General features: G+C 34.2%; 1 protein-coding gene across 2 annotated transcripts in view; it reads left to right on the top strand.

The window, feature by feature from the left end:
* The window catches only part of Mpp6 (membrane protein, palmitoylated 6 (MAGUK p55 subfamily member 6)), a 51,222-nt gene that overhangs the window by 12,403 nt on the left and 21,797 nt on the right, over nucleotides 1-17,022 (top strand). Inside the window, exons 3-9 of one of the 2 annotated variants that reach the window (XM_013024467.1) lie at nucleotides 774-923; nucleotides 1,639-1,866; nucleotides 9,322-9,363; nucleotides 10,764-10,895; nucleotides 12,891-12,990; nucleotides 13,310-13,378; nucleotides 15,685-15,846. In XM_013024467.1, coding sequence (XP_012879921.1) covers nucleotides 774-923; nucleotides 1,639-1,866; nucleotides 9,322-9,363; nucleotides 10,764-10,895; nucleotides 12,891-12,990; nucleotides 13,310-13,378; nucleotides 15,685-15,846 — 883 coding nt within the window. The remainder of the gene's footprint in view (nucleotides 1-773; nucleotides 924-1,638; nucleotides 1,867-9,321; nucleotides 9,364-10,763; nucleotides 10,896-12,890; nucleotides 12,991-13,309; nucleotides 13,379-15,684; nucleotides 15,847-17,022) is intronic. The other variant, XM_013024468.1, reaches the window with a different exon arrangement.

The following is a 17,022-nucleotide window of genomic DNA, read 5'->3' as shown; positions in this document are numbered from 1 at the left end:
AAGATTTTAAAGTTTTCATCATATAGGTCCTTCACTTCTTTGGTTAAGTTACTTCCTAGGTATTTTTTTTGTGGGGCTATTACAAATGGAGTTACTTTCCTAATTTCAGCCATACTTTTCTCATTGTTGGCATGCAGAAAAGCCATTGATTTTGGGGGGTTAATTTTATACCCTGCTACTTTGCCAAAGTTTTGAATCAACTTGAGTAATTTGGGAGTGAAGTCTATGGGATTCTTTAAATACAAGATCATGTCAACTGCAAAGAGGGAGAGTTTTATTTCTTCTTTCCCTATTTGGATCCCCTTTATGTTTGCATCTTGTTCAGACAGCTTTTTAATAGACATTTTGTATGTTTGAAAAGTATATCATCATACTAACAGAGACAGAAGATAAAAAATTATCACTTAAAATTTTATAGTACCTGATGAATTGAGATTAATGATAAGCATGGAATGAGGAGAATGACACTGGTGGCAGGGAAATTCAGTGCCCCCTTAAGAACCCAGATTCAGTTTACAGTGAGCATGCCCCTTGAAAAATGTGTGATTGAATACTGTCTCTTCAAATCTAAAATAAGAATACAAAATTGTTCGATGATAGCACATATAATTTAAAATTGTATATATTTGATTTGATTTACATTTGGGAATTTAATAATGTGTGTGTGCCTTAAAAATTTTTAGTGCTGCATGGTGATAATGAACTAACAAATTATTTTTAGTAACATGTTCCATCAGTAGCTAATAACCTCAGGCTGTTTTGACTCCTTATAGTCACTCTTGGAAGCCCATGATATTGTCGCATCAAAGTGTTACGATTCACCTCCATCAAGTCCAGAAATGAATAATTCTATCAATAATCAGTTATTACCAGTAGATGCCATTCGTATTCTTGGTATTCACAAAAGAGCTGGGGAACCATTGGTGAGTAGACAAATCAATGCCACTTTAAGTCTTAGATATATTTTGTGGTTCAGTCACTACTTTGCTTTTGTCTTTTGTACATATTACTGTGGATTTGAATCCATGTTTCTTTTATCAGATCTGTATATACATACATAGTTGATGTCTTTAAATTTGGTTTAGCCAATGAAACTAAATCAAAGTGAAAAATTAAACTGAGTAGCAAAAAGTTTAAAAGATAAATATTCCATTTCTTCTACTCTTTGAAGAAATGAACTGTTTATTAATAGAGTAACAAAATATGAAAGTTACTATAAAAATATAAAGCATAATGTGATCCTGTGAGTAGTGAAGTTTACTGTTTCTAATGAGTCCTAACAAAGAACAGTGATATAAATAAAAGGAAAAGCCAGGGATAAGCCTATCCGAATGCCAGAATATCTTTACCTACCTCCTCAAGTTTCATGTTATCCTGTGGAAGATAGACTACATACTGATATTGGCCTCATTTTTAGGGTTATCCCTGCCATGGAACTCCCTTTGACAGAGTGGCATAATACATTGTCCCAGTTAAAACTAAGCCAGTAGGATTAAATTATTACCATAGAAAACGTGAGGAAAGTCAGAACAATTCAGTTACCTGGTTTTTATTCGCTTTTATGTACTAATGCATATTTACATATTGATTCTTAATAAAAAATAAATGGCTTTTATTTTTTCATTTTTATTCCTAAAGGGTGTTACATTTAGAGTTGAAAATAATGATCTAGTAATTGCCCGAATCCTTCATGGAGGAATGATAGATCGACAAGGTCTCCTGCATGTGGGAGATATCATTAAAGAAGTCAATGGCCATGAGGTTGGAAATAATCCGAAAGAATTACAAGAATTACTGAAAAATATTAGTGGAAGTGTCACCCTAAAAATTTTACCAAGTTACAGAGATACCATTACTCCTCAACAGGTTGGTAATCAATTTTTTTTATCATATTAACAACATTTTTGTTCCCTTAATCATTCTATTGGATATAATCACCAGTTGCCTTTTTTTCCCTAAAGATCAGAACAGCTGTCTGAATTAATTATTCTAAAGTGGCTTATTTTGTCATGAGTGAATATTTGAATTTTTAAGCAATTAATACTGTTATGAAAGAAATAATGACCTGTCTTTGTAAGCACTAGAAACCCTGTTATTATAGAAGTCTACAGCTAGATATCAGAAAAACCTTAAAACTTTTCATTAGTCATATGAACGTTTTTAACATGCGGTGTTCAAAGTGTGTATTAAGGCTTCTAGATTCGTGTTCCTGTGATAGGAGGCTGATGGAAGAATAAAGCCAGGAGGAAGAATGGATTGAAGAAAATCTTGGACACTTGTCTTTCACACATTTGATCCTGTAGTTTAAGTAAAATAGATAATTGAACTAGGGAATGTTCTAGTGATAGAGACATCACCCTCTATAGTCCAAACCAGAAATGCCATAGCTATGATGAACTTTATAGGAAAAATAAATTCTTGTAATGTTTAATTCTAGGTAGATTTTTGTGTCTGATGAATGAGGTTGCATGAAATGTGTGGATATTTATTTAAGCCTTGGCATAAGCATAAAATTTTCCCCATCTCCTAATTTCTTAATCTCTGTATTTTACTTAGCCTTTGGAGCTGGGAAAGGAGAGGGATGTGTATCTGTGTAAATCTGTGAAGCAGTAGCAGGCTTAGTCTGCCTTAAAAAGAGAAAGGTAAGCCAGGCACTAATGCTCACATCTATAATCCTAGCTAATCTGGAGACCGAGATCTGAAGATCATGGTAGGAAGCCAGCCCAGGCAGGAAAGTTTGTGAAACTCTCATTTAACCAGCAAAAAAAGCCAAAAGTAGATCTGTGATCAACTAGTAGAGCAGTAGCCTTGAACAAAAAAGCTCAAGGACAGTGCCCATGCCTTGAGTTGAAGCCCCAGGAAAAAGAAAAGGTACTCGAACAGAGATAGACTCCCAAAGATAAACTAAGACATATCCAAGGTAGGACTTTTAAAAAATGGACAGGAGAACTCATTATGTTGGAGCATAGGCATAAACCAAGACTGTCCTGGGAAAATCAAGAGTGTGCTATTAACAGAGCCTGTGAGGAAGGAAGGGCATTGAGGCTCTTCAGATCTTTCACTAGCATCCCTGTTGTGTAGTACAGTAGTCTCCTCCCCACCATTGCCCATGGTGATGCTCTCTTCCGTTTCAGTTGACCTTCTGTGGTCAAACACTATTAAGTGGAAAATTCCTGAGGTAAACAATGCATAAATTTTCAGCTGCACACCATTCTGAGTCATGTAATAACTATCGTTGAGTACTGCTCAGGATGTGAATCATTTGTCCAGTGTATCCATGCTATATACACTCCCTGTCCATTAATCTCTTAATATCTATCCACTTTGTCTATCATGATAATGTGAGTGTGTAGGTTAACCTTATTTTGCTTAATAATGGCTCCAAAGCTTAAGAGAAACACATAGGCAAAATCAGAAGCCATAGTACTTCTTCCTTATAGTGCAAAGGAGAAAGCTCTCAATTAAAAAATTTTTTCCTAGACTGCTAAAACCTATAATAAGAATAGGACTTTTGTCCATAAGATAATGAAAGAAATAAAAGCTGGTTTTACGGTATAAGTGTCAGTGGCTCATACCTATAATCCTAGTTTCTTGGGAGACTTAAGATCTGAGGATTGTGGTTGGAAGCTAGCCCCAGCAGGAAAGTCTTTTATCCCCAGTTAACCACCAAAAGCCAGAAGTGGAGCTGTGGCACCATTTGAACAAAAAAGTTTGAGTAAAAAGCTCAGAGAGCTCAGAGAAAGGCCCCTGAGTTCAAGCCCCAGGACTGGCACCAAAAAGAAAAAATTAGTTTTACTGTCTCGCCTTAGAGCAAAAGTTATGGCCAAATTACATGTTAAGGGCTTAGTTCAAATGGAAAATTCATTAAATTATGAACTTTGGTAGTATTTGAGTTTTAAAGACCATGGAAAAAGTGAGTATCTCCATGTTGCCTCTCAAATCTCTTGCTCGGATTGCTGTGAGAACAGAGGGAAGCCCGGAGCATTCTTTTCGGGTAGTTTTTCAAAGGATGTCAGTAAATCAGCTTAAGGTCGGTGTTTGTTTTCTGTCACTGTGACAAGTACCTGAAAGAATAATTTAAAAGGAAGAAAGATTTATTTTGCCTCATAGTTTGAGAGATTTCAGTCCATGATTCTTTGGCACCATTGATTCTGGTCTGTGGTAATACAAAACATCACATCAGAAAGACATGAAAGGAACAAAGTTGCTCATCTCATGGGGCCCAGAAGCAGAGAGTCAAACAGGAACAGTTCAGGGCAAGATAAACTCTTCAAGAACAAGCTCTCAGTGCCTGTTTCCTCCTGCCTCCCTACCTTCTAATAGCTCATTCAATATGAATTCATTAGTGAATTAATCATTGACAAGGTGCCCTTGTGGTGATCCAGTCATCTTTCCACTATCTGACCATCTGGACTGAATATCCAGCACATGAACTTTCTCGATAGAAATTCTTTTAACTCATTTTTTAAAACCATCGAAATCTAGATACCAAAGAAATGACAGGTCTCTTTCATTCAAGGATATACATGAAACAATTCGTAATAAAATATCAGCAAATCTGAGAATGATAATACCATCTCCAAATGGATTTATTGCAGGTATGCTAGCACAGATTTTCATTAGAAAAATCCATATATAGGCAGATTAATAGCTTCCATAGAGAATTTGATAAATTTTAATACCTATTCATGTTTTTTAAGATTAATAAACTAGGAACAGGAGGTAATCTCCTTAACATTTTTTTTCAAAAACACACTAAAATGAAGACATTCTTAGGAGTAGCTTATGTTAGAAGCTCTCCCTTTAAAATCAGAAAGTAGATCTGCTATTCTACTGAAGACCTTAAGTGCCAGCTGAAGCCCTATTTCCCACAAAATAAAGAGCCCATCATTAACCAAGAGACTTGCCCACTGTCAGTCCCAATCTTCCACTGGTAAAAGGAATTGCCCACAAATGGTAAGTCCTAAAGTATTTTTTTGTAAATGACAGTACAGATCTTCAGTTCTTAAAGAAATTAGGAATGAAGCGTGTCTCATGTTAAAGGGGATAAAGACCAGCAGCATTCAGACAACTCTGGCAACCAAACTCAAACCATTCCCAGTCATGCTGAAACAAAGCAGCTGACAGAAATGTCACCCAGGATCTTAAACCATCTTGGCACTGACAAGCTTAAGGACACTGGCAGAAGCTGGATGGAAAAGCACCACTTGCTACTGCAGAAGGAGGGTGATCTCTTTCAGAATTTTGATGAGGTTTTAAACAATGAAACAAACAATTGATTCAACTTCTAAAAAAGTAAAATTTCAACTTTTTTACTATCTTTAATTTTTAAGTAGAATATGAAATATACTACCATCTTTTGTATTTAAAATTCAAGGACCCTTGTATGCTGCTACTTTTAAATTATTGCTTATATCAATTATTTGTTTTCTATCTTTGAGGCAGAAAAGCAGTAGCTTATTAATGGTAAGAGCTAGGTTATTGTGGTGAACTAGCTGATGATTAATGTTATTACCAATTTGCAGCTGTTACGAGTAAATTTACTATAGACATTTAAATGTAATTCTCTTGAGTAAATACAAGTTGGATGATTGTGGTGGATATATGTTGAAATTTTTTTTAAATGAATGATTTTCAAAAACAGGTCTTCCAATTTACATTCCCACCGATATTGTATGAGAGGGAGTCACTTTACATCATCATTGTAGTTAGTATCATCGGTCTTTTAGTATTACAGTAAATACACAGTATTATCTCATTGTGATTTTAATTTACAGCATTTTCAATATTTGTGTTCAGTAATGAGTATTGAATTATTTGTCTTCTTGTTTAAAGTGTTCTTTATGTATTCTGATACAAGTACTTCATCAGTATTGTGATTTGCAGAGATATTCTCTCATTCTGTGACATTTCTTTCATCAGTGTCATTCAAAAAGTACAAATTGATCAGTTTTTCCTTTTATAAACTGTGTTTTCATAAGAAATTATATGTGAGAAAGATTTTCTTCTATAATTTTATGAGTCGGTTGGTGCTTTACCTCTAGATATATGATACATTTACTCTTCATTTTGATATAAGGCATGAAGAAAATATCTGACTTGGTATTTTTACTTTGTCTCTCTCTTTTTTTTGCCGTAGATATCCAATTCTTACTGTAGCTCTGCTTAGTTTTCCATGTTGGATAGTTTTTTAGTGGGTTATGGTAGTGCATGCCTCTAATTCCAGTTCTCAGAAAGCTGAGACAGGATTGGGAGTTTTATGGTCATTCTAGGCTACTTAGTAAGACCTGTTTCAAAAAAAAAAAAGTTCACTCATCTTTCTTCTGCAATTTACAAAAGAAATATAGTTAGTAAAATTGCACCTGATTTTTTTAATGTGTGTTTTTGTGCTTGCCTGCTTGCTTTTATATCTGACATTTTGGTTTATTTAAGTTCAGATTGAGTCTTTTTTGTTTTGAGGTAGTTCTCTAGCTCGGGCTAGCTTTGAACTCAAGATCCATCTGCCTAAGTATGCTGAGGACTAGGATTATAAATGTGAACCACCATGCCTAGCTGAATGATGGCTATTTTTTAATTAGGATTCTTAAGCTTCATCCTAGGATTCAGTTAGTTTACTTGGGAAAAGTTTCATCTTTGAGATCTCGCTCCTTAAACTTTTAATACCACAGCAAGGGAAGTCTAGGGCATAAACTTTCAAAGTGCCTCTACTCAATATCATGAATTAGGAGGTTTTTCTATTCAACCTGGTATAAAGAGAAGATGTTCTTAACCTACATGATCTGATTGTTTCCCTATTAAGACTTTCAAGTGATTGTTTTGTTTTTTTTTTTGGTTGGTCATGGGGCTTGAACTCTGGGCTTGGGCGCTCTCCCTGCGCTCTTCAGCTCAAGGCGAGCACTCTACTGCTTGAGCCACAGTGCCACTTTCGGTTTTCTAGTGATTTATTGGCGATAAGAGTCTTGCCGACTTTCCTGCCTGGGCTGGCTTTGAACTGAAATCCTCAGATCTCAGCCTCCTGATTAGCTAGGATTGCAGGCGTGAGCCACCGGCACCCAGCTCAAGTGATTCTTAAAGTGTCAAGAGGAAAGAGCTCTGTGATCAATCAGTGCACAGCTGAACTAAGTCCCCGTGTTTCTGTCTCTGAAACTTTCCTCACTGGCACTACTGTTCCATGTACTGTGGCCACCTGATCCTCCCTGTGGCTACCTGATCCTCCCTGGTCTCCCAGTTCATTTTCTCAACTTGAAGCTCACCGGGTTGCAACATGATTTTTTTCTTCCTGAGTTGTAACCTGGAAACTTTTCTCAGCATGGCTCATCTTGCTTGATTCCATGTTTGCCTTATCTGATCTTGGATCTATAGTCTTGAGACATATTGTTTTATATGTACAAAGGTCAACTTTTTAGATATCTTAGGTGAGAAGGTCCTTGATACTTCATCTAAGTCTGAAAGAAGAGTTTTTTATTATTAATACTATAATGATATTAATTTTGAATAAGTGAATCCCATGATTCAGATATCAAAAAATATAAATATATTTTCAGTTGTCTCTGATTCTTTTCTAGTACAACCTTGTCTTCGCTGTCCCAGTAAGAAAAAAGAAAATATGATATTAGTTTCTCTTCCAAAGCTTCTTTTTTTTGGTGGTGGGGGGGATGCCAGTCATGGGGCTTGAACTCTGGGCTTGGGACACTGTCCCTGCGTTCTTCAGCTCAAGGCAAGTGTTCTACCACTTGAACCACAGCTCCATTTCTGGATTTCTAGTGGTTTATTGGAGATAAGTCTCATGGACTTTCAGATCTCAGCCTCCTGAGTAGCTAGGATTATAGGCATGAACCACCTGTGCCTGGCCCCAAAGCTTCTTTATTCTTATTCCCCTTTTCCATGAAAAATTTTTATAGTGCAAATGCTACTTTGAACCTTTTTTCAAGTAGCTATGTAGCTTAAGAATCTTATCACTACCTAATATTCCAAATGGACATTTTTTTAGCATTGACTATTTAAGCAGATTGCTTCTTTAGTTATTAGGAATAGTTCAGTAGTTAATAGTTTCATAAGTAGTCACTTTGCACCTTAGCTGAGTAATATAGCTGTTGAATTCATTCTAAGAAATGGATTATAGGTTAGGGGGGTTGCGTTAGTAATCTTGATGATCCTATTATCTAATAGTCCTCTCAAGAGATTCAGTGAGTCCTTCAGAGCCTGTTAGAAAAGTGCCTATAGGAAAATAGTAGAGTCCTATTTACAGAATGTCAATTATTTTGATTTTTGTAATCAGATAGGAAATAAAACATTATCCTAATATAATTTAGTTTTTCTACTTTTGAGTGAGGCTGAACATGTTTGTTTAAAAACTACTTGTATTTCCTTTTCTGTTCTATTCTAAATTCTTGGTCATTCTTTAGTAAGAATATGAAATTGCAATTCATAACCTAATAGTGAAACACTGTAATATACACTTCATAAAACATAATTGTACTAAATCTAGCCAACTCCTATTTCAAAGTCATTACAAAATTCCAAGGTGAAAGGTTAGGTTAATTGATTTTTCAGATAGATTTACCAAAGCAAAGCCAGATTAATCTGAGTTTTTTGAGCACAGGGGTAGTGCTTTAAAAGTTGTTGATAAATAATTTTTCTTCTTGAAATCTTTTATATATGATAGATGTCGTTTGTATTCTTATAAATAATAACATGTCCTGAACAATATAAAGGGAGCCAGGTAACTGATACTTGAAATTTGTGTAACTTTATGGTTGCAAAATGTCTTGTCTCACATAAAAAGACTGATAAACAGATCCAAGCCAAGGCCACATTTATGGTCCACAAATCAGTGCATCTTCCTAAGTGAGGCGAGTATTGGTCTTTTTATGACTTTGCATGCCTCCCTTTTCTTTGCCTCATCTCAAATGTTTCCAACTTGTTTCTATTATTTACAATTTGCAGGCATCATAACCTTGGGACAATTATAGGGAGGTAGATTTTTTTAATTTCAAATTTTATTTTTCATTAAATAATTACAAAAGGATTTTAGTTCACCATTGTTGATTTGTGAACTAGTGCATCTTGATCAGTACCACCCCTCCATCATTCTGCCCCCTCTGTCTGTCCCCACCCTCCCACATATCAAGTTACTTGTTTCCATTTTCACATATGTACATTGATATTACAATTGAATTCAACCACCACTTCACTATATCTCTGTCTAAATGAGAGTAGTAATATAAGTGTGTAAGATACAGTGGGCCAGTAATTTATAGCTTAGTTTATTATGATTTAAAAATCTGGCTTTATTTATGCAATTAAAATATATATTTCTAGAGTTGCATCAATATGGAGAGGCAACCAGCACGCATCCGGCAGGTATGATATTCTAAAATAATCTCCGGTTTTCAGTTTTCTTGTCTTATTAGTCAACTAAATTTACATTGATTAGATTCAGTTATTTTGGATTTTTCTCACTGTCAAAACATTGAGCCTGCATGCTACTGTGAAATTAGCCAACTATCACATTTTAGCAATTTTAATATTGTTTGTATGCTTGCTTAGTAGATATTTCTGAAACTATATATTGGGAAACAATTATTGCCTTACTGGTTGTTTTAAGCATTCATTTTTTTTTTACCCTTTACAAAGTAACTGTAAAACTTCACAATGTTTTTTTGTTAGAATCACTTAATTGTAAATAACTAAAATTTTATGACATGCTCCCAGATTGTACTTTTAAATAATTTCACAAGGCATTGGTCATCAGTTTTTATTATACTAATAATGCAATGTATCTGCTTATGCTGTTTGAATAGATTGTTTGATTAGTTATAGAAGTGTGATAAATATGCAAATAACATTGTTAGTTTGACTAATTGTGTACTTTCCTGCATACTAACATTTACTTGCTGATTAATAGTGACTGTTCTTTAGAAGATAAAATTTGAATTTTTATGAATACATGTGAAACCAGGTTAATTCCAACAGTTCGCCATCAAATGTTGACAGCACTTATGTAGGATTCAGTTAAAGTGAATAAGCAAAATATTCCAGCTATTGGAGATCTGAAATAACAGTTGTGACTGATTTTAATTTTACTTTTATTAATAAACAAGACTGAAAGATGTAAATGTTTAAATGACTTGAAATTGGAAAATATTTAGAAGTCTTTAGTATTTGTCTTCACTCATTTAATGCTGTTATTTAAATTTAAGTTATGAAAATCAGAATGAGTTCAACAGGTTGTTTTTATATTTTAGCCAGTAAAAATCTTTAAAAATATTACTAGAGGGGAAAGTTGAGTTTTTAACTTTTTCTAAAGGTTATTAAATATATTTCAGGTCTGATTACATATGAACTTGTATGTTTGATTTTGGATTCAGGTTACCTTCACCTAACATATCTGAAATACATTCCTTATATTAGCTACATATATTATAGGATGTTAGTTGGAAAGTGTATTTATTTATATTAAAAAGTATTCAGTTGGTTGGAAAATCAAGTGAGAAGGCTGCGGAGGTAAAAGAATGATGGATTAGAATGATTATCAAACTGTTGATTAAAGATGAGAATTTAAAATACAAACAAACAAAGCATTAGTGCTTCTTATTTGGTAATGCCAAATTCTATTAATATTCTAACAATTTGATTTTTTATTTGTGAGAAACAGTTGTTTATCTGAAGTACTATATATATCATAGTGACTTGAAAAGGATTTTAAAATCCAATGGCAAATGATACAAGTGTGGTACTTTTCATTGTGCTGTGTGTTTTAGGTATTTGTGAAGTGTCATTTTGATTATAATCCATACAATGATAACCTGATACCCTGCAAAGAAGCAGGACTGAAGTTTTCCAAAGGAGAAATTCTTCAGATTGTAAACAGAGAAGACCCAAATTGGTGGCAGGTTAGTATGCTTCTCAAAAGTTCCTCAACTGCTTTTCTATTTTTAATCTTAGATCTGGCCAGTATCTGAATATACAGGAAGAAGGTATTAGCATTTGTTCCAATGATTTTTCCCGCATGAACAGCTCCTGCTTCATGGCTACTAATTTTGATGACAGAAGACCAAATTGAGAGGGAATTTGTGAGTAGCTGTTAATAAATGCAGAATTAACCCACCTGTGGTACTATCCCCTTGGTTTAGGCATTAGACTAATTGATTCTTACACATGGATGATTGCGTTAAAATATGGCATCAGACAAGAAGAACCTGCTTGGGGTCATCCCTTGTCAATGTTTGGTTTTGGTTTGTTTTAACTAAGAATTTGTTATAGTAGATACAGCAGTCTTTATCTTGTGTGTGTACGTTCATGGCAAGTAAAGCATAATTTCTCAAGCCCTTAAATCTACCCACTTCTTCCTATTATTGTTTTTGTATTTGTTCCTATCACCAAATAACTACAATATTTAGAATTGGAGAAACTGGTAATAACAAAATCTGTAATCTTTTAAGCTATCAAAACAAATGGTAGTATCATTAGAGAATAAGATGTAAGAAGGAAGGACCATGGACAAACTTCAGAATTAACTGAGGTACTGGCAACTCATGTTAGCACTATTGTGTTACATATTAACTTCTTTTTTCTTGTTTTTGTTGGTCATGGGGCTTGAACTCAGGGCCTGCTCGCTTTCCCTGAGCTCTTTTGTTCAAGGCTAGCACTCTACCACTTTGAGCCACAGTATCACTTGCAGTTTTCTGGTCATAAATTGGAGTCTCAAATATTTTCCTCCCTTGGCTGGCTTTTTGAATGTCAGTCCCCAGGTCTCAGCCTCCTATTGTATGTTGACCTCTAAGGGGAAATGATTCCCATATTGAGGAGAGTCTTACTAGTACGTCTTAAGTTAAGACCATATTGGTACAAAAATTAACAAGTAGGCAAATTGGAGTTCATAATTTTGATAGCTTTCCACTGAATTTCTTAATACTCTCTTTGTTAAAATCTGCTTTCTGTGGCTATTTTGATTTTTTCCCCAGTTTTCCCTTTTTTCATTTTCTGTAAATTCCATTCCTTTGTTTTCTCTTCTAAGTCAGTATTATCTCCATTTTGATAGCCTTTTGCTTTAATTCTAGTGTTCAGGATTGCTACAAATAAGACCAGATTTTCTATGCCAGTTGTTAAGGATGAAGACACTAATTTAAACCTCTAACAATCAGTTCTCTAGCAGTCAGTAACTATCACTTACTTTAGTTTTATTTAAAAATATTTTGGCACTAGAAGAAGTTTTGGCTATTTGATTTTACTACCTCCTAAAATATCCAGATTTCTCTTAGGATAATAAAAATTTACACTCTAAGCTAGGCCTGGTGGTACATGCCTATAATTCTAGCACTTGGTAGGGGCAGGAAATTCAAATTAAAGGCCAAAACCTTAGTTACATAGCAAGACTTTGTCTCAAGAAAATAGGAAAAAAGAAAAGAAAATACTAACCTCTACACTGTCCTCCCAGCATTGGCGTTTTTCGTTATTTGCCCCAGGAAATACCAGTAATAGTGAGATCTAGGTTCCTTGTACATATCTTATTAACAGTATTAGATGAAATGTCTGCTTAGCATATATTGTAGAAAGCATATAATCCTTCCTTTTCTTTTACAAACTTAATAATTCAAATTTTAGTAATTTACAGAGCCTGTATAACATAATAGTTTCAGTCCTTTGCTATTAGAATATATATATATATATATATATGTATATACATATACATATATATATATGTATATGTATAAAGAATTTTAGGTGCCAGTTAATTCAAGTGTTTAAATAGCTTAACCATGGATTTTTAACAATTGTTTCTAAGAGGAAATGTGATTTTTTTAAGCTGACGATTGCTTGTTCTGTTACTAGAATATGGTCTTAAAATTTTGGTCACTGAAATATATGACTCATTAATTTGATTTTAGGCTAGCCATGTGAAAGAGGGAGGCAGTGCTGGTCTCATTCCAAGCCAGTTCCTGGAAGAGAAGAGAAAGGCATTTGTTAGAAGAGACTGGGACAATTCAGGTAATGAAGTCCACACATTTTAGTATTTAGTATTCACTTTTCTTTGTCTAAATATACAAATGCATTTCTTTAAAACATAAGTAGATATTGCCCCTCCTATCTACTTTCTTTTCTGAAACTGTGTGTGTATGTTTGTGTGTGTGCGCTCCTGATAGCACCTTACGTGCCCATCTTGAAACATCTTTTTTATCCTTTTTGCCTATTGGTAGAGTAACCTCAGTACCCTGCTACCCTCGGGAGCTTAGGCATTCTGCCCCCATAACATATCGTTTATCATATTTTTGATAGATTGTTTAAACTATATTGGTCTTATCCTCAGGACCTTTCTGTGGAACCATAAGTAGCAAAAAAAAGAAAAAGATGATGTATCTCACGACCAGAAATGCAGGTAGGTTTTAAGTACTTTTAAATGTTCTTTTGAGTGGTCTAAGTAGCTTTATATCATCAATTTAAATGGTACAAATTCTAAATACATAATTTAATAAAAATTTAAAATAATACATTTTAGATTGGTACCCAGTTGCAAGTGTGGCATATGAACACATCGTAAAATATAAGATAAATTATTTAAATCTCAAGTTTGAAGCCAACCTAGGCTACATAGGACGACCTTCAATCTCAAGAAAATAGTGAAATATAATTTTATACTGATATTGTGTAATACTGCATGGGCCTTACTTTGCGAGTATAGTTAACAAAATAACTTGGTTAGGATTTATGCTTGTTCAGTGTAAGGCACTGTAGTAAATACTGAAACTATTTTTTTCACATTTTCATATGAATTTATTCTTTTATTTTTTCAAATTCTTTATTGTGATTAAGTGATTACATAATTTCCCAAATTTCACAATATTGTGGGATAGTGATGCTTAGTTAAAGTCACAAACACGTTCTAGCTTTCATTGGGCAGATTGTCTATTGTAGTCTATAACATTTATGAGTTCTGTGAGATTTGCAATAGTTATTTCTTCCACATTGGGTGATATGTACATTTTTTTTGTTTTGCATAGTGTCAGCTCTTTCCTCTTTCCCACTCGTTCCCTCCCTCCCTCCCATTGCTGCCCTTGAGTTGCTTAGTTCATTTTGGTCAATGTCCAGTGCAGCTGATGGGTCCTGCTGTTGTATGTTTTCCCTGATTCCCTCTAGTTCTGTGTCGTCTTCCTGGTTTCCCTCCAGTGTGCACATATATACCATATATGTGATCAGCAGCATAGGGTTATTTAGTAGTGATTCGACCAGATGAGTGGAAGTCCTTTGTTTCTTAAGCCTTGTTAATTTTGTCATATCACCTTGTTTTGGATTTAACATCCACTTATCAGGGAGACCATGTGCCATTTCTCATTCCTCTTGGCTAACCCCGCTCAACATGATTTCTTCTAGCTCCATCCATTTCCCTGCAAATGCCATTATTTTGTCCTTTCTAATGGCTGCATAATATTCCTTTGTGTATAGATACCACAATTTTTGGATCCATCCATCTGTGGTGAGACACCTGGATTGTTTCCATCCTGGCTATTGTGTGAAACTATTTTTTCAGAGAATTTTAAAACAGTAATTTTATGTGCCATTTCTAAAAGACAGAATGCCTTTATGAATAATTTTAATTATGATTACGGACAGCGGTCCCATAGCATTGTTTATGCAACTTTTGGAAAAATAGTACTAGACCAAAGGAATCTTAGTCTCATCATAGGATTCTTTCTTAAACTTTTTGGTGTATATATTTTTAAGATTTTTTTTAAAAGAAGGAAATAGTAACCATGTAAGGTAATATGTTAATTATCTTGTTTATAAGATCACAGTGCATTCATACATTAGAACATCAAGTTGTATAGTTTTTAAGTATATCCATTCCTATTTGTCAATTATACTTAAAACCTGAAAAGCCATTTTAAAAAAATTAAAATCACAGACCAAGGAGGTAAGGGTATAGCTTAAAATTAGAATCTGTCTTAAATAGGAAGGAAAAAAAGGAGAGGGAGGGGAAAAAGAAGAGGGAGGGAGAGGAGGAAAAGAGGAAGGAGATAATTGTGGAAATCACCATATTAAAATGGGAAGGGGAAACAAAGGAGGAGGCTACAATGCTTGATAAGAAATGTACTCATTATCTTGCCCATGTAATTGTAACCCCTCTGTACAGTATTTTCACAATAAAAAAATAAAAATACAAAAAAATAAAGTATTTCAGTTCTACACTGTTAATAAACTAAAGAATGGAATATTTTTTAATTAGAAATGACTAGTATTAAAGGAGATGATACCAGTATGCTGTTTGTACACATTTTATACAATATTTCAGAAGGACATACTCATTTGTGCACCTTAAGTATGCTCTTGTCCTCCAGGCTCAATAGATGCTTTTTAGAGTAACCCTCATAAGATGTTCTGTATTTTATTTGTATATATTGATAATAAGGAGCTGTGAATGACTAGAATATTTGGTAAATTAGGGTAAAACATAGAGATTTTTCTAGCTTGATTAGATAAAATTTTAAGGGCAAGGGCATGGAAGCAGGTATATAAACCTGAAGATAAAATTTATTGTACCTCACCAAATTTACAAAAACTGATTAAGGCTTCATGTGAAGTGATACTTAACAATCAAGACAAGGAAACCATTATCAAAATAGCAGAAGTCTTTTCATGTATAGAAAAGGAAACAATCTAATTTTTTCTGTTTTGTTTCTCATTTAGAATTTGATCGTCATGAAATCCAGATATATGAAGAGGTTGCCAAAATGCCCCCCTTCCAGAGAAAAACGCTAGTATTGATAGGAGCTCAGGGTGTGGGCAGGCGAAGCTTGAAAAACAGGTTCATAGTACTGAATCCCAGTAGATTTGGAACTACGGTGCCATGTAAGTGTTGTGTGTTTTCTGTTTATTGTCAGGAAAGAGTGTGGGCATGGAGGTAGAGGAATTCTTATTACTTGTTATTTTAAGTAAATTAAAATTTGATTATAAGTAAATAGAGGAGAAGCAACACTTGAAAAATTCAGTAATCCTATACCTGTATTTGTTGTAGCTTGCTCTCTGATAACAATTAACTCTCCAAGACTATTTAACCTAAAAATATTAGAGTTAAATGCAAAGAGTCAAAGGAGAAAGCCTACTAAATCCTCAGACACACTCTTAGTCAGTGTGGCAATAGCTTAGGCCTGTCTCTCAGTCCTGCAAGTTCATATTCCTAAATTTTGATTGCACATTAAGAGCAATTTGTCCTCCACAGCAGATACCATTCATTAAAAGCACAGATTGATAAGTAAAATGAGATAGTATAAATGAGATAGTATTCATGAAAGGTATAGCCATTAAGGAAATCAAGCACACATGATTTTTGCCTTTTTTACCTTTTTTTTGCATATGTGGAAAATAAAATGATAGAAATATGATTAGACTGGAATTAGAATGGTATCATTGACATTGCGGTGATAACTACACATTTGTCTCTTGGCTCTGGGATGCATAAGCCTTTGCTATGCAAGCCAGTGTTGCCTTTGTAAGTCCCTTTTTTGGGCTTCCCCTTTAACACTATTCTTTTGGATCTCTTAATGCCTATATTTCCCCTATGGAAGGCAGCATTCTTTTTAAGATTTAATCATCAGTAAATAAGCAGCCTGTTGCTAAACTTACCAGCAGTTTGGAGAATAAGCTTGTGTACCCTCTGGTGTACTTACAGCCCCTCAGGTTAAAACTTTCCTTTCCATTGTCTACCCTGCCAATTACTGAATTCAGATAAGTAGTTAACAAAATAAAACTTCACTTTGACCAGAGTATTTTAAGGTTTAAATGTGAAAAAAAGAAAAAAGTTTATTTTTATCAACTAATATGTGCATAATACATTTAGCAACTAATTCTTAAAGACATATCATGGAAAAAATAATGGCCTGTCTTTCTAGACTACATCTGACCCACTTAGCAGAACATTTGCTTTTCATTCTTCATGCTGTTTCTTTTGGTAGTTTTCCATATCTCTTCTTAGTGTGTTTATTCTGCTATTTCCTGCTTTATCCAGTTCTGATTTAACTATTGACT

The sequence above is a fragment of the Dipodomys ordii genome, unplaced genomic scaffold, assembly GCF_000151885.1.
Source record: "Dipodomys ordii isolate 6190 unplaced genomic scaffold, Dord_2.0 Scaffold76, whole genome shotgun sequence".
In the NCBI taxonomy this organism is placed as follows: domain Eukaryota; kingdom Metazoa; phylum Chordata; class Mammalia; order Rodentia; family Heteromyidae; genus Dipodomys; species Dipodomys ordii.
The sequence above is the reverse complement of the archived record's forward strand: the minus strand, read 5'-3'. Positions and strand labels throughout refer to the sequence as shown.